The sequence below is a fragment of the Cydia amplana genome, chromosome 21 (genome assembly GCF_948474715.1).
Source record: "Cydia amplana chromosome 21, ilCydAmpl1.1, whole genome shotgun sequence".
Lineage (NCBI taxonomy): Eukaryota > Metazoa > Arthropoda > Insecta > Lepidoptera > Tortricidae > Cydia > Cydia amplana.
Window position 1 is genome coordinate 10,311,789 of NC_086089.1, and position 20,862 is coordinate 10,332,650.

Consider the following 20,862-nt stretch of genomic DNA (forward strand, 5'->3'; position numbering starts at 1 on the left):
TATCAGGATAGGATTATATGTTTGGGGTCAGACTTTAGTTCCTCTTTAAACTTGCTCAGTCCGTCTTCTTGGGAATGAAAGCAAGGAGCAGACGACTGTTTCCAAACTGTTCTGACAACCCTGCTGTGGCCAGAATATGGTTGAAACTGACATATATACGTGAATGACGAAATGTACCCATTCATGTGTCGGGGGAAGGAACTGTATTAATATACAAGACGCACAATTTAAATGTGGTATAATGTAATAAGCAAGTATATTAAAGAATACTTACAGTTTACTTCTTATTAATTGAGAACAGGGACCATGGAGTCCATGGAGTGGTTAACTGGTGATTAACTAAATACGAGTATGCTTCTATACAAACACGAGGCTGGCTGTGATAATTTTTTTAAGGTCCCTTTTTCACTGAACGACACATTAAAAAAAAATTTACGCTTTTCTATCTTTATAATAGAATCTACAACAATAAACAATACATTTAATCGGTCTCCAGAGTGTGCACTTCGGATGTTGTCTATATCAATACCGATGTCGGTAAAAAGATATTCACCGGCGCGAGACGATATAAGTTTTTTTTATGCAATTTCCTTTTAATAAAGGTTAGTAAAAGTTATGTTTTTAAAATCTGCATTAAATAGGCTTTATTGTCATATTTTTTGTATGTAGAAAAACTAAGCAGTTTAATTTTGACAATAAATATAAAACAAAAATTACACTTGAAAAATTAGATTTTTTGTGTTTTTTTATTTTTTTTTTCAACAAATTGCAATTTTTTATACCAGAAATGAATTCTACGTTATTTATTTATCCGAAATTGATACCAAATATGACCTATTAGCTAAGCGGGGCCTGTTAGAATTTTTAGAATGAAGCCGGGCGGGGCGCTACTTGACGCCCCCCCCTCTCGGGCTTAAGCGGGGGGTCCCTCGGGCTACCGATCTTAATCGGCTTATTTTGATATAAGGAACAACTGTGCCAAGTTTCATGCTTTAATCAAGCAAAAAAAGGTCATTTCACTTAACACCCTCACTATAAACTAGGACATGCAATTTAAAATGGTAATTAACTATTTATGTTGGTTTATGCATTTAGCCCGGTACGAGAATAGTAAGAATGTTAACGGTGTAAATGTGTCTGTAATACCTACTTATATGCTTTCTATACCTATTTACATATCAATAACACAAAAATTGTTCTGTACCTATATATATTCACTCAGCAACTGAGGGGGTACTCAATTTCTCCTTCCTTTATTTTATTGTTCACTAAAAAAACATATCAGCAATAAAAACTAAACATAAACAACGGTAGACAACATGCAGCCTTATCTAACGCTAAGAAGCGATCTCTTTCGTCAACCTTTGGCGAGTGGAGACGTCTTTTATTCAGACGCAAGACGTCAGTAGGTAATCCGAGGTCGTTGTCCTCTGCAATTGTCTGGCAAGTCTGGCAATTAAAGCAATTGGACAATTGTTCCGGGTAGGGCTTGCCTGAGTCTGGGCTAGGACTTTCGACAATTACTTGCATGGCTTGCGCGGAGACGTGCAATTTGCTGAATTTTAAACAAAGTTACCTAATCGTAGTTATGGAGTGCTGTCCTAGTAGACGCCCTGAGGGTATATAATAAGATAAGATAATACTTACCAGAGGCCTCATTGTAGTAGACGGAGATGCGCTCGAGCTGGAGGTCGCTGGTGCCCTTGTAGACGCCCTGAGGGTCGATGCCGTGCTCCTCGGATATGATCTCCCAGAACTGAGGACAAATACAGTTCTGGTTAAATTTCAAGTCGACAGCGTAAGTAGTTCTTGAGATATTTACCGATGTGACAGTCAGACGGGCTGAGTCGCACCATAAGGGTTTCTTTTTACCTAAAAACGCTATCGGATTGAATTAGGGTTCTGTACCCAAACGGGAGCCTATAACTAAGACTCCCCTGTCCGTCCGTCTGTCACCAGGCTGTAACTCATGAACCGTGATAGCTAGACGGTTGACGTTTTCACAGATGATGTATTTCTGTTGCCGCTAAAACAACAAATATACTAAAAACAAAATAAAATAAATATTTTTAAGTGGGGCTCCCATACGACAAATGAGATTTTTGCCGTTTTTTGAGTAAAGCGCGAGTCTGACTCGCACTTGTGTAACCTCCCACTACCTACTTACTTACTTACTTAACTAACCATGATATAAACACCCTCTTTAGATTTACCCTTAGAATATGGCCATGTGATTTAGTCGTGATCGTCTAGTCTAGCGTTAGGACCCCTCGAAGTGAACCGCGGTACCCTAAGTTCTTTAATGAATATCAGCTATATTTTGGACTCTGATTTAATTTACAATTACCTGGACTTTAGGATAAATATATTATGAAATTGGAAGCACGTTTATTATGATGTTAACGAATAACTTACTAGAAAAATTTATTAAAATACTAGAATTTAGTACCTAAAGCCAATATTTTATTAGTGTAATGTAAATGGCGTTATATTTTACTTCAAATAACATTATTTAGGTAAATGCAGCATATATGATAATACCAATATAAAAGAAATATATTTGATAAAATGAGTTTAAAAATGGGGTTGGTAAAAGCCTGCTACAATCTATTAAGCCTCCGGGATAACATATGAGTAGCACTCCTGGGGTAAGCCCATTTACTCCTAGCACTTCAAGTTAATATTATTAACTTTCAGCTTCTATACGAAATATGCTACCCATACGCTCGATGCAGGTTTGGGGGCTCCTAGTCCAATCAGCAAGGTCAATTGGAACTCCTACCTACCCTACCTTTTTAGCCAGACGGGCTATGACCAACACTTCGGAACCTATGCGTGCCTAGATGGCTATGGAAAGAAGTGTCAAAGTATCCATCAGTCATCAAAATTACTATTCTTTTTATTTCAAAAACTAGGGATGCGAATCCCATTTCCATTCCCCAGAACTAAAATATAAACTGTATTTCTAGTCTTTTAGAAGTATAAACGAAGTACTAAGTTTATTTGTTAAAAATATACTATATTTTATGAGACTGAAATATCAAGATGAGCATTATTTCACTCAAAATATCCTTCGGATTACTCTTGCCTGCCAAAGGTTCCCTAAAACAGCTAGTCGTCGATTTTCTATCTCCAAATAGACTGTGTTCCTAATCCCAACTTGATATTTATGATTTTATTATGTAAATACCTTAGAAACATGATTGTAATACTCAGTACCTCGTCTTTACACCAGCCAGCCTATTATGGATAGCTTTATCCATCTTTATCCACGTGATAAAATAACTGTCACTGTTTAACACCGTGGGAAAGAAAGTGACGGACACCGTTTTATCACGCTGTCACGTAGACAAGAACGACCATCATATCCGTACTGAAAACCAGCCAGCCTATTATGGATAGCTTTATCCATCTTTATCCACGTGATAAAATAACTGTCACTGTTTAACACCGTGGGAAAGAAAGTGACGGACACCGTTTTATCACGCTGTCACGTAGACAAGAACGACCATCATATCCGTACTGAACTTCATAAATAAAAATAGAGATAAGATTTTACGTTAATTATTTTCCCCAAATAATTTAAATATTGGAAGATCTAAGCAATTCAAACCCTATACCTATTTACGTTACGCACAATTTTAGTATAGCGAGACCGTAGTTGAAGTCCCTTAAAAAGAAAAATACATCAGTTTTACAGACCAAGACTAAAACGAACCCTAAATTCCGAATAATTAGTGTGTGAATTTACCCTTAACCTACCCTTGTCCCTACTCTAGTATAACCAAAGCACAGTTCGTACTTACCATCGACCTGGTACTTTGGAATATACGCAAGTGTATCCCTACTAAGAAGCTGTAAGAGTTCGGCGAGCGATTCCGAGAATGCAACCTAACAGCTCGTGGACTTGTCTCCCCCCATGGCGGGTTGCACAAAGGCAGGGTGGCAACATGGGTAAGACAGGGCCCTATTATGTATATAAGTGGTATAAATAAATATATTTAATATACGAAGCCTCCAAATACTGTAGATTTCAAATGGGCCCAGATTACTCCGGATGATGCGCACGTGACATCCCCATTATTCATCTAACAGCTGGACATTGGAGAGCTAAGGAGGGAGACGTTTTTCACCTTCTATGTTGGTAAAGAGAAGGTGCCAAGATAACCCTCATCTTGGAACAAAAAGACTCCTAGACAGCTCACATTTAACACCGCAAGGGGTGAGCGGTCCAGTCGGACAAACAGTCAGTCCAAACAATGATCTGGTTTTAAACTATATAGCAAAAGACCCCATAGTAAAACACTAAAATAACTAGGTTCAATTTTACGAACCAAACTACTCACAAAATCAAACTAACTAAACACAGAAGTGAAATTCCCTTAAACACCGCTATCTAAGTTCAGTTTTATGACGATATTGTCCCCACAAAACCAAACACAGACACGCTTTCCAAGCCCCTGTTATGCAACGATATTGTCCCTGCATAACGTGACGGCACTTAGAAAACACAGTGTAGAAAACTTCACTATAACAACACACAGTAGCAAAGAATCCCCGCAATAGCCCAAGTTCAGTTTTACGACGATATTGTCCCCGTAAAACTAAACACAGACACGCTTTCCAAGTCCCTGCTATGCAACGATATTGTCCCTGCATAACGTGGCGGCACTTAGAAAAACACTGCGTAGGAAACTTCACTATATTTAAATCCCGTACACGGTAACAAAGAATCTCCACAAAAGTCTAAGATCAGCTTTACGACGATATTGTCCCCGTAAAACCAAACACAGACACCATTTCCACGTTTAAATTCACCAGGATAATTCCCGGCAAAAACAAACATAGTAACAGTAGTAGAGGAACTTTGCTCACCGAATATTTAAACGCCCGAGAACCAGAGTCACTGCTAGCCGATGGTTGAAGAATGAATGAATACCGGCGGTCCGCACCTGCCTTTTATACTCTTTTACTGGCTACATAACGGCGACATAACGGCGACATAACGGCGACATACTGGCGACATACTGGCGACATAATTGCGACATACTGGCGACATAATGGCGACATAACGGCGACATACTGGCGACATAACGGCGACATACTGGCGACATAACGGCGACATAACGGCGACATAACGGCGACATACTGGCGACATAACGGCGACATACTGGCGACATAATGGCGACATACTGGCGACATAACGGGACAAACATTAATCAGAAAGTACCAGGATACCATGACTGAAGAAGAGGTTATTTGCCCCGTACCTATTAGCGATATGCAACCGACGACCAGTGATTTATTAAGACAAATGTTTACCAAAAGTACCAGGCTTCCATAACCGAGGAAGAGGTCATTTGCCTTGTGGCGGGTGCCGACGCTCGATTCAAGAAGAAAGATCCTAAGTCCTATTTTGTTTACTAAGCCATACGACCGTAATATTAAGGTTCACATTCGTAAAGTTCGATGCTACCAAGATCTATCCCTTTCACGCTTGCGTCTTAGAGAAAGACGGAGATATTCTAAATGACGTCTACGCACACATTCACAGGCAATAGTTGGGTAGTCAGTTTGAGTAGACTAAATTAGAATAAAAAGGAACGCTTTATGGCCCCTCTACACGCACGAACCTGCAAGCATTATTTTACTTTGGGATACTTCTCTTTCCGAAAAACACTCCTGTGTGGAAGTATTTTACGTTCACCAGTAGCAAACATACTCAAAACATAGCGGGAAGTTTAAAATCTTAGGCGTTTTGGACTGTTTGTATTAACTCTGTACTAGGAGTTCAGACTCCAATACGACCGAACGTCACGCTGTCAATGTCACTGTCATTCTCAATGCCAAAGTTCACATATTTAGTTTAGTTTCAACTTGAGATGATTACTTCACGCAATTTGATTTAAATAGCGAAAATTTTATAGTGTGTTATATATTTAACGAGACCACAAGTGGCAAAATATGAAAAAGTGTGCTTCAAGTTGTAATTGTTACACTATCCATTGGAATCATGTATGAAATACGCGACTGAAGGGGATCTTAGTATTCAAGGTATTTCTTTCTAGTTTGCGGGTTTTGTAATGAACAATTTAGGTTAATACTAGGCAATAGGTATACGACCAGCCACACTTGGCCGGTTTTTTATCCGTCTCTATTATGATATGAATGATCTTTGATCCCATGCGTCTTACATGTGTGAGTATGTACCTAGGAGAGCACGACAAGTCTCAACATGTTTCAAAAGAGAGTTGACTATCGAGTTATTTTTAACGAAATAACAATAATTATAACCTTTAAGAATTATCTCCATGTTATTTCAATGAGTCATACGACGATTTGTACTTGTGTTATGTGGTACGTACAGTACAGTAAGTCATAGTCGAATGAACACATGCTGCTATTAATTGAAGTGAAAACATGATAATAAATGTGTCATAACGGTTTCAGTTGATCTTGGACTATAAGTACCTATAAGATAAAAGTTTTCGGATGTTTCGGAGGTAGGTACCTACCTACTTACTGTGATAGTAGGTAGGTTACTGTGATTTATATTCCTCCGGTGAAGTGGTGACAGTAAATCCCATTATTGTCACTAGCAACACCCAATAACCATCAATAACTATTGGGACATTTGTAACTACGGCCTGAATTCTGAATTACTATTGATTTGTTTAACTTCAGGATTTTAGGGCGGAGGTGGACGACTTTTGAGTTAGTAATATGTATTGGGATTTAGTATACTTAGGACAACAGAGTTCCTAGCCAAGATGACAATATTTATGATGAAGTTTGGGTTCGGGAGCTCGAAAACAATACTAAAGTTAATCATGGTTCATATCCCGGTCGATATAAGTCTATAGGTAGGTACTAGTTTTTAACATAGAGTGGAAACTAAGGCCTTATTGGAATAAGTACTTTATCTATCTCTATAAGTACCTATATTATTATACAAATCCCCGTAAGAGCGAATATTTATATGATGAGCATGAATTAGACAACTAAACATAACATGATATCGGCAGCCATTTAAAAATCGATGGCGCCCCACACGTTAGGTTTTCCGCAATGTCCAGTATACACCCCGCAATTTGTAAGTTCCTGGAAGTAAAGTACTACAAGTGACAACCCTAGCAGCTAGGGCTAGCCCCACGTCAGCCTAAAGGCCAGTCCACACGGGCCAATTTTTCGCATAATCTGATAAAAACAACACTTTAAGGCCGTGCATCGAAAAATAACAGGATCTTAGAAAGGTGGCAGTGGCTAGCCCCGGAAACAAACAGTAGTGATTTTCGGATATATGTTTCTTGACTATATGATAAGACATTTCGTAGTAGTCGAAACACGAATGCTTAAAATTTTCTCGATAGAAAATAAATCCAAACTTACGTGTTCATTTTTCGGTTTTAGCTTCGTGCAACTAGAAAACACATCCATATCCAGCACAATCCACCTTACAGCAAAGGTTTTCATCTCGTCTTAACTTTCAAAGAACTAAATATTAACTTATTATCCTTTACCGATGGATTTATTATCGATTTTTGATTTTATGAATTCAACAGCAAACGCCCATTTTACGCAGTTCGGTTTCTCTTTCTGTCATGCGTCAAAGTCATAAATGCATTCTTTATGCCAGTAATGTTAGATGGCCGTCGTGCCTCAAAGAGGTAAGACCTATGTCACTTCGCGCAGCGCTCCGAATTACGTAAAATTTTAATATCCAATAAACGTTGAGTCGTAACTCCATTGAGTAGTAACGGAATCGGAGGTAAACCTATGATGGTGCCTTCTTACAGGCCTATACGTTACGCATGTGTGCGTGTTTGCTTAGCTACGTCATGCTACGTCGAAATCTATATTCTTTGTCAGTTACAACGGGTTAGGAAATTTCGACAGATATTGAAATGTATCGGTAGCTGTTTGGTATTTAGCCATCAGAATCTAACCGTAACTTTTTGCTTTATTTTTGTTTGAAAATAAAATATCTATAAGAATATATTTTTTGCTTTTTTTCTATTGTAATGATAAAAATAAATCTAGTATGTTTCATGCTCAAATAATTTAAAATAATTGAATAAATATTAAAAACTAATTGATATTATTCGTTTTAATTATTATATTATTAAGTTTGTTTGAATAAAATATTTTATTTCAATAATACGAAAAGTTATTATATTTAAGTACCACTAAAAAAGGTCTCTACTTACAAAAACTCACTTGCACGGGCCGGGGTTCGAACCCGTGACCTCCGGTTTGAAAGTCGCACGCCACTACAATTTCACATAAGTAATTAACAATGACATGATACCGTGGAAAAAGTGAATATTACAATGTAGGGCCCGGCCACATGTCAGCGGTGCGGCGCCGCCGCCGCCGCGCGGCGCGGCACCGCAGAAATCTGCGGCGACGCCCGCCGCAACGCAAAATTTTGCGGTGCCGCGCTGCGGCGCCGCAAAGCGGTGCGCGGCGCCGCGCGCGGTGCCGCAAAGCGGTGAGTTTCGCCGCGCGCGGTGCCGCAAAGCGGTGAGTTTCGCCGCGCGCGGTGCCGCCAAGCGGCGTGCGGCGCCGCGTGCGATGCCACGCTGCATAGTAAATAATAAAATTCGACTACCAGTTGTTTAATCAGACATGGATCCCTTCACACGTGTTCTGCTCTTGCTGTTGTTATAGCGATAGCGGTTCGCCAAAAAACGCTGCAAATGGTGTTAAAGGTATGAAAATCGGTACGATTGAGCTTTAGGACATTTGAAACAATTTGACCCGAAGCACCAATAAATAAATAAAAACGAGAGGAGTTATGACGTCATCTTTTTTTTGTATGAAATTAAAAAAAAAATTGTTTAGAAACCTATCGTGTGTAGTATTAAACGAAAGGGCTTTCTGAACCGATTCCAAAAATATATCACATCATTACATTTGAGTCATTTTTTTTTATTATAATAAAAATATTTTTCAAAACATACCAAGTTTGGGTTTCTCCAGATACAATACCGTTAAATTTTTTTTTGTTAAATATACCTCAAATTATACCTAATATCCTCATATCTAATTCTAATAAAGCAATTTTGAAAATATTTACATTTAGTATATTTGTTTTAATTTTTTCTACTCCCGTACCTTTATTTGTCATTTAAAAGGTCATCACACACACATACACACACCTTTAAACCCCTATGTTATAGTTGTCAAGACAAGTCTTTAGTCTATTCCCCAAAAAAGTATTTGTGCATACACGCAGTATCTTTTTGGTACTTTTACGATACTTCGTGTAATCACCACTTAAAAAATATTGTATTGAAATATATTGTTGCCAACCTAATTTTAATTGATTGATGAGTACTAAGTGCATTGCTGCCAATTTACAAAATATTCATTAGGTTCTATAGTAGAAACAATAAAATTCCTTCAGAAGTCAGAAACGCGCATGTGACACCCGTAATATAGCAAGATCCATAGACTACGAACACCGCTTAGCGTTGCTTGTTAGTCTCCATAGGCTACTGTGGCCAAAATTGAGAAAAAAAAAACTATCCAAAATTGTAATTTAACTAAGAGCAAGTACCAGGGCCTCATGAGTTACTAGAAGGTGTCGTTGACCATCCGGCCGTGGGGCGCGGGGCGCGGTGGCCGAGTCGCGTATCTTAGCTGTATACTTTTGGTTTGTTTACCTACATATATGTCCTATATGATTCCACTTGTTTAAAGTATTATTTTTGTTGAATGAAAAATATTTGTTAAATTTACAATTTTTTTTTTTTCAAAGTAAGTAAGTGCTTGGTCGTAGAAAAAGTATTGTATGCAACCATAAATCATAAATCATAAATCATTTATTTGCGTGAAAAGGGTACAGTTACAGATGTTCACGTTTATTGTTGTCCTCCTTATTCAGCTATCCACAAACAGCATGCAAACAATACAGTTTTATAAGCAGGAATATTAAAATATGCCTACTTATTAAACACTTATAACTAATAAACTAAACCATGCCTATATACAAGAATGTCCATGTGCACATACTTAATTAAATAACATAATTCAAATTTTATTTTCATAATTAACATAATATAGGACGTTAACATAATATAGGAGGAACGTTGTTTAACTGAGTCAAAAAATACTCGTGGCGTCTTTATTAACAATTTTCGGCTTCGCCTCAAATTGTTACTCACGCCACTCGCCTTTTTTGACCCCTCTTAAACAACGGTTGCATAAAATACTATTTCAATTTTACAAAGTGTAATAATACCCCTGCCGAATTATACTCATAATGTCATTCGGGTAAAATAAGAGTATTGAAACTTGGTTTACATGTTCCTTTGGTAATATGTAAGCTTTAAGTAAGAAAAAGTTCTCATAAGTGGGGGGTGGAGAACTTGGGGAAGGGGGGGGGGGGTTAAAGGTGAGATTTTTCAGTTAATTCTTACATAAATAATTTTTACTGCGACTTATAGATTCCGAGATATAAGCGACTTTCTGGAAAAACCGTTATACTTATATTAATTTTTTTGCTTTCTATTTAAATATTTAATTGAGAGATTCATAGATCACACTTTGTAAAATTGAAAAATTAAAAAAAAAGTACTTCATGAAATTATTTTCAAAATTGCTTTCATAGGGTTAGATACCTAATATCCTAATAGGATAATAGGAATAATAGGATATTAGGTATAATTTGAGGTATATTTTACAAAAAAATATTGAACGGTATTGTATCTGGAGAAGCCCAAACTTGATGTTTTGAAAATTATTTTTATTATACTTAATTAAAAAAAACCGGCCAAGTGCGAGTCGGACTCGCGTTCCAAGGGTTCCGCACATTACACAATTTTTAACAATATGTTTTTTTTTAATGAAAAGTCAGTAAAATGTCTTTAAAAACCCGTAGGGGTCGGATCAAAAACTAAATACTCAAGTCCGACTCACGCTTGACTGCATATTTCTAATAGGTTTTCCTGTCATTTATAGGTAAAGAACTATTTAGTGTATTTTTTTCAATATTTTAGACCCAGTACCTAGTTTCAGAGATAAAGGGGGGGAAAGGGTCATTTTTTTTTTCTATTTTCTTGAATAACTGCTAAACTATTTATCTTAAAATGATCATTCCAAAATTTAATTAATAATTAAATTAATAAACTTTACTTTGAAACACTTTTAGGTACAGAAATTTACAAACTTTTCTCAAAATGAGCTCTTTCATTTGATATGTAACACGATATCTTAGTTTGAAAAACTTTATTTTTTAATTTGCTCTTTTACCCCCCAAAAGTGGCCTACATATTTAAAATTCATTTGTTTACGTTACATATATGTCCGTCTTTGGGTCACAAACTTACATATGTGTGCCAAATTTTAACTTCATTAAAAGTGAGTAAAACGTCTTTAAAAACCCCGTAGGGGTCGGATCAAAATCTAAGTACTTAAGTCCGACTCACACTTGACTGCACATTTCTAATAGGTTTTCCTGTCATCTATAGGTAAAGAACTATTTAGTGTAATTTTTTCAAAATTTTAGTCCAGTAGTTTCAGAGATAAAGGGGAGGAATGGTAATTTTTTGCCTATTTTCTTGAATAACTGCTAAACTATTTATCTTAAAATTATAAAAAAAAAATATTTGAGATTTTCAAATGAGATCTTTCATTTGATATGTAACACGATATATTTTGAATAACTTTATTTTTTTATTTGCTCTTTTACCCCCCAAAAGTGGCCTCCATATTTAAAATTCATTTGTGTACGTTACATGTCCGTCTTTGGATCACAAACTTACATATGTGTGCCAAATTTCAACTTATTGAAAAGTGAGTAAAATGTCTTTAAAAAACCCGTAGGGGTCGGATCAAAAACTAGTACTTAAGTCCGACTCACGCTTGACTGCACATTTCTAATAGATTTTCCTGTCATCTATAGGTTAAGAACTATTTAGTGTATTTTTTTCATTATTTTAGACCTAGTAGTTTCAGAGATAAAGGGGGAGAATGGTCATTTTTTGCCTATTTTCTAGAATAACTGCTATTTATCTTAAAATTATAAAAAATATATATTTGAGATTCTCAAAATTAGCTCTTTCATTTGATATGTAACACGATATAGTTTGAAAAACTTTATTTTTAAATTCCTCTTTTACCCCCCAAAAGTGGCCTTCATATTTAAAATTCATTTATTTACGTTACATGTTCGTCTTTGGGTCACAAACTTACATATGTGTGCCAAATTTCAACTTTATTGGTCCAGTAGTTTCGGAGAAAATAGGCTGTGACAGACGGACGGACAGACAGACGCACGAGTGATCCTATAAGGGTTCCGTTTTTTCCTTTTGACGTACGGACCCCTAAAAAAAATGACTGAAATGTAATGATATGATATTTTTGGAATCGGCTCAGAAAGCCCTTTCGTTTAATACCACACACGATAGGTTTCAAAACAGTTTTTTTTAAATTCCATACAAAAAAAGCGGCCAAGTGCGAGTCGGACTCGCCCATGAAGGGTTCCGTATTTAGGCGATTTATGGCGTATTAAAAAAAAACTACTTACTAGATCTCGTTCAAACCAATTTTCGGTGGAAGTTTACATGGTAATGTACATCATATATTTTTTTTTAGTTTTATCATTCTCTTATTTTAGAAGTTACAGGGGGGGGACACATTTTACCACTTTGGAAGTGTCTCTCGCGCCTCAATATCCTTTTTGAAGACCTATCCATAGATACCCCACACTTATGGGTTTGATGAAAAAAAATTTTTTTGAGTTTCAGTTCGAAGTATGGGGAACCCCAAAAATTTATTGTTTTTTTTTTCTATTTTTGTGTGAAAATCTTAATGCGGTTCACAGAATACATCTACTTACCAAGTTTCAACAGTATAGTTCTTATAGTTTCGGAGAAAAGTGGCTGTGACATACGGACGGACAGACGGACAGACAGACAGACAGACAGACAGACATGACGAATCTATAAGGGTTCCGTTTTTTGCCATTTGGCTACGGAACCCTAAAAAGATATCTCATCTCATTTTTTTAATGGTGCTTCGGGTCAAATTGTTTCAAATATCCTAAAGATCAATCGTACCGATTTTCATACCTTTAACATCATTTGCAGCATTTTACTGAATTTCTCGGTATACTGCCAGTGCTATTAAGAAGGCGCAGAAATAAAAAAACAATTGAAAAGAAAATTTTGGGTGGACCCATATCTTCGTATAATGAATGAAGATGCAAATCATTTCAAAAGAAAATACCGGCGCGGCACCGCAGAAATCTGCGGCGCCGCACGCCGCTCGGCGGCACCGCGCGCGGCGAAACTCACCGCTTTGCGGCACCGCGCGCGGCGCCGCGCACCGCTTTGCGGCGCCGCAGCGCGGCACCGCAAAATTTTGCGTTGCGGCGGGCGTCGCCGCAGAGCGGTTTGCGGCGCCGCAGATTTCTGCGGTGCCGCGCCGCGCGGCGGCGGCGGCGCCGCACCGCTCACATGTGGCCGGGCCCGTACTGTGTTACTATCATTTTATAGTTTATTTTGGCTTGACAAGGAGGAATGAGAAAAACGTGCAAAGCGAGAGGATTAAATCTCTCTGTCCCTTTCTTAAAGTAGCCAATCCTAATTATGACATCTGTTTTGATATTAATTCTTTGAACATAATTTGTCGATGTTCTTTTTTATATCATCGAGAAAGATTTTTATTAAAAAAATGTGTTGAATTTATATGTTTTATTTATGTTTTTTTGGCATAAATTTCATTACTTTTGACAAATTTTGATTGTGATGACAAACGATTTGATGTGATGTGTGAAACGAACCATGTGATCAACGATTTATCTAATAAAACTTCATTTAGTCGAAAAAAATAGTTGTCTACTACCGGGTGGAAAAAAATTATGGGCCCTGGAGGGAAAGTGCCTTAAAACCTTACGTTTGCTCATTTTACTTAAATGAAACATTATTGTTTTTTAAAGAAACAATTGCATTCAAAGATTTTTGAAGTGAAAACTTCTTTAGCGGCGCTAGGCACTTTTTGAGGTGGGGAAAAAATGATAAACTCGAGACAGCGTAAGGCGATCATGTGACCGTAAGGTTTAGATGGCCAATCATTTAGATGGCATTTAAATCAATAAAGAAAAACTCAATGACATTACATGAAAAAGGTTATAATCTTGTACGGGCTGAAATACGAGGATCTCACAGTATTATAACTTTATATCACTCAAATATAATTCAATAAAGCTACATCTTGATGAAATCGCTAATAAAAGTGAACTCTAGTACTGGTGAATAAAACTCAAAATATCATGACCAAATATATTTAGACGCGAGGTCTGCAAGGTAACTTTACAATTTCTATTCGAATTTTAAACAATTAACGCTATAAATTTGAATTTCGAATTTTAAACAAGCTCACTGACCAGCAATTTCGGAACCAAAAGTTTTCAATAGAAAGGAGGATGGGTCAATTATACATAGTGCTGCAGACATTTTGGACTAGTCATTGAGTTTTCACTTCTGTCGGCACTCCCGGAATGCAACACGTTGTTTTTTTTTAAATTCGCTTAGTCGCGCCCGGGAATCGAACCTACCTTTTCCACACTGTATAAAAGAACACAAATGCTTTTCTTCTGGTAACTTAAATGTTCTATCTATATTGGTGATATGTCAATGCAATCAAATAATCTGAAAAAATAATAATAACCCAATTTATGAATTCCGTTCCTTCAGAAAAATGCGAAATGTACGTACAATTTTTAGGGATATCGTACTTTTCCCAGAGACAAATTTAGTTGGCTAAGACACATTTTCACTGATTTGGGGTCTGTACTAAAAATCTAACATAATATGATAAGGACTTAATCGTTTTAAGCTCAAGAGTGAGTTTTCCAAAAGCTTTTTCTAAAAATTATGTCTTTATTAACGTTAGGAGTGCACTGCAGCATGTCAAATGTATGGCAAAATGTCAAGGGAGAGAACAATAAATTAAGTTTAAATTCCACTTCCACTCATCAGCAAAGTGATATAAGTATATCAGCAGTTTAAAGTTATTTTAGATTACAAAATTAGCGCATCAAAAAAATCAAAGTGCATAGAAAAAAAGTCTCCTGAGTCATAATAAAATTGATGTCTCTTGGGTCACTAGAAAAGTCACCAGGGAGAACGATGACCCAAATCACATTTAAAAGAAAATGTAAATTTTGTGTACTACCTACGAACATTTTTCAAAAAACTATGTTTTTATAACATATTAGACCCAGGATAGATCTAATACCTCTTTTCGTACCCCGGATAAAATGGTCGGCGACTAAAAAAGTAACTGAAACGTTACGTTATTAGGTTCACGATGCCGCGTTGTACCCTTGCCTTCGTTGCGATATGTTTGGTAAGTCAGGAGACTTAAAAATGATTATGGGACATATTAACAAATATTTTTTTGAATATATATTAATTTTAGCGGACTTTAATAATTTACCAGTTAAATTAGATGTAAATACCTTTTTAGTTAATCGTTAATATGATATATTAGTAGCAGTAAAACACTTTATTGTACAAAAAGACACATAAAACATGAAAAAACACACATCCTTCGTATATGGTAGAATATATTTTTCACACTTATAAGTAAAAACCAAAACCGATACGCGATTGGGATACGCTCTTTTTGTATGGGATAAAAAAAAATTCTCCTGGGTCACCAAGAAAAATCGACATATTAAAATAATTCAGTTCGTTTTTAAGTTCTAGTCAGATTGACTTTTTGGTTATTTGAGATAAATTACAATAACGCTTAGATTTGAAAAACATGATTTTCTATTTTGTTGCGATCGACCCGGGTAATAAAAATACGGCGAATTTGAACTTTTGTTTGTTGTCGTTGTAAAATGTATTAAAAAATAATGTACCCCTGACAATTGAAATTCAAAATTATCCAGAAAAAGCGGCCAAGTGCGAGTCGGACTCGCCCATGAAGGGTTCGGTATTTAGGGGATTTATGACGTATTAAAAAAAAACTACTTACTTACTAGATCTTGTTCAAACCAATTTTCGGTGGAAGTTTGCATGGTAATGTACATCATATATTTTTTTTAGTTTTATCATTCTCTTATTTTAGAAGTTACAGGGGGGGGACACACACATTTTACCACTTTGGAAGTGTCTCTTGAGTTTCAGTTGTTCTAAGTATGGGAAACCCCCAAAAAAAATTTTTTTTTTCTATTTTTGTGTGAAAATATAATGCGGTTCACAGAATACATCTACTTACCAAGTTTCAACAGTATAGTTCTTATAGTTTCGGAAAAAAGTGACTGTGACATACGGACGGACAGACGGACAGACAGACAGACAGACATGACGAATCTATAAGGGTTCCGTTTTTTGCCATTTGGCTACGGAACCCTAAAAATGAGTGTTTCAAAAAGGCACCCTGTATTCCTTACATACCTAAATAATCTCTTATTCAATAAAACATATAATTACTAAACACTGTGATTTATTTCAAATAAATGCAAATCGATCGGATAAAAGATATTAATACCTACCTATACAACAATGAATACGAGTACAGTCAGCTGCAATAATATGTTACACACCGAAGGCCGTTTTGCGGTATATGTTAGATCTTATTTGTAGAGCCATAAGAGCGTGTCACATATTTTTGCGGCCGTCGAAGAGTAACATATTATTGCAGGTGACTGTACCTATGAAAAATTCGAGGGTTAAAAAGCATTTCAACCAAAGCATTTATAATAATAACGACCATGGACGCCTGCAACCCCAGGGTTATTGTAACCCCATAACAATAAGGTTGAAATTTGCATTTAGTGACCGCAAAGTCAGGTGAGCGTAATCAAGTAAATCTGTTTTCATCATATTTTATCAAAAATAATCTCTTTTCTGTTCTTGTGCTATTTTCTTATTATCAATACTCTTAACTTATATGCTATATACGCTGCTGCTTCTATGATGTTAACATCTTCCAAAATAACAATAAATATGCAGGTTTATGAATTAATTATTTTATTGTTTGCTATTATGAACAAGTAACAACGCCATCTGTTTAAATTTTTTCCGAATTTAAGTTTCTGGCCGACCGCAGCGACCACGTATAATGGTAGTTAACTTCTGTAACGTTAGATGGTGCTAAAAGGTCACACAAACTTCACGTGCGGCGCGAAGCGTTTCCATGTGTGCGTGTTAGCGGGGAGGGAAGAACTAGCGGGCGTGGTTTACGAAGCGCCAGACGCGGCTGCAGTAGGCCCTTAAGACGTGTATAGAGGCAACATTGAAACTACTTAACTAAGATTGTAAGATTATGACCGATCAAATAGAGGTGCGGACGCAAGAATACCAATTTTCGGCGCTAAGTATACGCAATAGGGGCGTTTTTTAAATTTCGAGCGCTCGTTTGTCATCTTGGCTAGACATCCCTGGTGCTGAATGTCTGACAATAATTTCAGCCCTTAAGTGTATTCTTATATTGACAAGTTAAAGTGCCACAATAGGCCTAACAGAGACATGCTCCGTAAATTGATGCCCGTATAGATCAATGAACACCAATGCTGACTTATTGTCAGACGATTGTGTTCACAAGTCGTTTGTGCTCCTTACACGGAGGCGTTGACCCCAACTCTTATTTTTATGACTTTATAGATTATAATTACCTATATTATGTAGGTACTTATATCATTCTATTTAACACCAACTGCATTTTTGAAAAGTATCAATGGTAATAATTACATTAGGTACTGCATTTGGTCGATTGATTGGATTCGTTGCTCCTACTTAGCCAGCAATTATCTAAAATCACGTGCCAATTGGTTGCGACGTCTATAGAAGCCTTAAAAGAAAGCGAGTAGGTAATTTAAAAAAATCTGGCTACATCAACGGCTAGCCAGACTTACGTTGCTAAACCTACCACTTACACTGGTACTTTTTACAGTTTATTGTAGTTTTCTGTGATTGTAGGTATGTATATTTATGATGCACACAAAAAAATAATTAAATTCTGTCAAGAAGTAATTTATATATCAATGTGAAATTCATTACAAATTATTAAGTACTAATCATTAAACCAGAAATCCTCATCTGATGTAGGTACAGTTAGGTACAGACCGAGGCACTGCTGGCATCGTAATTCTGCCAATCGGCTTAAAAATAATTGGAGCGACTAAAAAGCGAATAATCAAAACGAATCTCGTTTTAAATTTCGAAATACAGTAACGAAATAATAATCGCAGTTATTATGATCTTTGCAGATTAATATCGTCAGGTGACAGGCAAAAGTCACTAATTATTAAGTATAAAATATTTAAACAAAAATCAACCTTCTTTTCGTACTAATATGGTTCACTATGGCTATGAACTTGTGGAGGTACTTTTGCTTGTCACCTGACGATATTATAACGCACCGTTGCAATTCGACGCGTAAATTAGTTTTTGCAATTCAGAGCACTATTTTGCGAGGATAAGTACCTATAGAGAAAGTACTGAAAGTAGTAAGTGATCAATTTCATCTCGATTCACAAAAAAAAACATCGTGTTCTCTCGCGTCACGTCGCAGACAGCGACGAATCAATCGATGGAGAAAGTCTTTCAATTTCGTTGTCATAATCTGTGACAGGCGGACAATAAGGAGAGTGTGAAATTGCCTTAATGCCTGCGTACTGCCAACGTAGAAAATCGAATTTCATTTTTTATGAACAATGGAATTGTAAAAGAATGTAAATCGCCGTTATTAATGTAAATAGGTTCATTTGTTTGTGTTAGCACTTGATTAAATATTTGTTCAGAGAGTCTTCAACTTTAGAGAACCGTTGTTTTAAATTTAGAACACCGCTGCGTTTCGAAATACGCGGCTATTTTACATAATTTCTTTTATTTCCCTTTCCTTCGTCCGCTGCGCCGCTGCAATTTGAAAATAGAAGCGACATTTTTTTCTTATTGCATCGCGAGGTGGCCGTTGACATCCAGTGCGTCTTATTTTCGGCCAGTGCGGAGGGTATCCAGATATGGAAACGGTTACTTGACACGATCAACAGATCTCGTATCCTCAAGGATATAATTATTAGCTCAGGAGGATATAATCTGTCAACGACTCTATGCTTAAATACTTGTCGTATAAACTATAAAGGAATCCGTTAGTTTAAAAAAAAATACCGCCAGAAACTGTCGATGGAAAAGAAACATGCGTTCTCAGAATAGAATAAGTAAACATTCATGTAGGTGCTTAAAGGGAATAATACTTTGAAAATGTCTGTATATTTGAAGACTATATCAATGTTTTAAAAACATTATGGCAGGGCAAGAGGTTTATTTTAAAACGTCAAGTAATAACAAATGGCAAGAGATGTTTAAACAAGGACTGGCAGTGTAAAGTTTACACTGTAAACAGGCGTCGGCCACTTACAAGAGTGGAAAAAAGTTTAAGTAAAAAGAAACGGAAACGGGTGTTCTGGTTCTTCAGTGTAGAACTGTAGACTACACAAGACTGGTACAATCTAAGATGTTTAGTATTTTTTTACAGTTAAATCCCCCTGTTTAAATGTAAATACTTAATAGATTCGACATTTAAACAGGAAATTATTAGGTAAATATTAAAAATGCGCGTTTTAAATGTTTACTTCTTGGTAGTCGTATCCGATCCGACATATGATATCGGAATGGACAATGTGATAACCAGGCATCGGAGTTTTTGTCGCATGGTAAGACTAATAGCAAGCTATGGAGTCGACATTTGCCATAAATGTAAACTCTTATTCATACTCATACTCATGATTAATTTTATTTAATATGAGAACAGATTACTAAATAGTTACTACGTATACGAGTTTAATTTATTATTAATTTTGAGCTGAGTGATAGAAAAATCACAAACAGTACATTGTATAACGGACCGGTCGGGATCATATATTATAGTTCCTCGTGGTTTTCTATCCAGTTCTGTATAAAGCTTGAAGTCCTAGTGGATTTCGTTTGATGAAGAATACTGTTGATTAGTTTTAAAATTAATGTATGTTTTAATTGGGTGAGTTGTACTTCACAACTCAAGCACAATATAGCAGATTTTTCATAGTCATATTGTAAATCGTATGGCTGTATCCATGCCGAAATTGCAGCTATTTCTGGGTTAGGCATAATAATTAATTATGGAATATTCCACAACGTATTTACCACTTACAGATATAAATAACTACTACGCTTGCAATCACTAGTGATTGACACATGACAAATACTAATCAAATTTATCAGCGGTCAGTAGTTTGTATAGTTGTATGTTAGCAGCGATGTAGTTTGTATAGTTGTATGTTAAAATAGTTGAAGTTATGAATTCATAATGTAATAGAAAAATATTTTTTTATATAATTTGACTAAGATAATATACACGACCGACCGCTCTAAAGGCATTTTAAGATAAATTAAATGAATGAGTATGAGTATGAATAAGAGTTTACATTTATGGCAAATGTCGACTCCATAGCTTGCTATTAGTCTTACCATGCGACAAAAACTCCGATGCCTGGTGATAACGCTCTGAGTACCTACTTATTATGTGGCATAATAAATTATTACATACTAGCGACCCGCCCCGGCTTCGCACGGGTTAACAAATTATACATAAACCTTATTCCTCTTGAATCACTCTATCTATTTAAAAAAACCACATCAAAATCCGTTGCGTAGGTACTTAAAGATCTAAGCATACACAGGGACAGACAGACAGCGGGAAGCGACTTTGTTTTATACTATGTAGTGATTATGTGATTTGTAACTTTGTAGACCTCCTTTAAATGAAATTCATAATTCATAATATCTTTATTGCGTCCATGTTCATGTTTACATAGGATGGTATTACAACATTATAAAGTCGGTACATGGTACCCTGTTAGGG

General features: G+C 36.3%; 1 protein-coding gene across 2 annotated transcripts in view; it reads right to left on the reverse strand.

Annotated features, from left to right (window-relative positions):
• Positions 1–20,862, reverse strand: part of LOC134657947 (tubulin beta chain-like) — a 43,403-nt gene that overhangs the window by 4,670 nt on the left and 17,871 nt on the right. For both annotated transcript variants that reach the window (XM_063513546.1, XM_063513548.1), the window contains exon 2: positions 1,648–1,756. In XM_063513546.1, the coding sequence (XP_063369616.1) occupies positions 1,648–1,756 (109 nt within the window). The remainder of the gene's footprint in view (positions 1–1,647; positions 1,757–20,862) is intronic.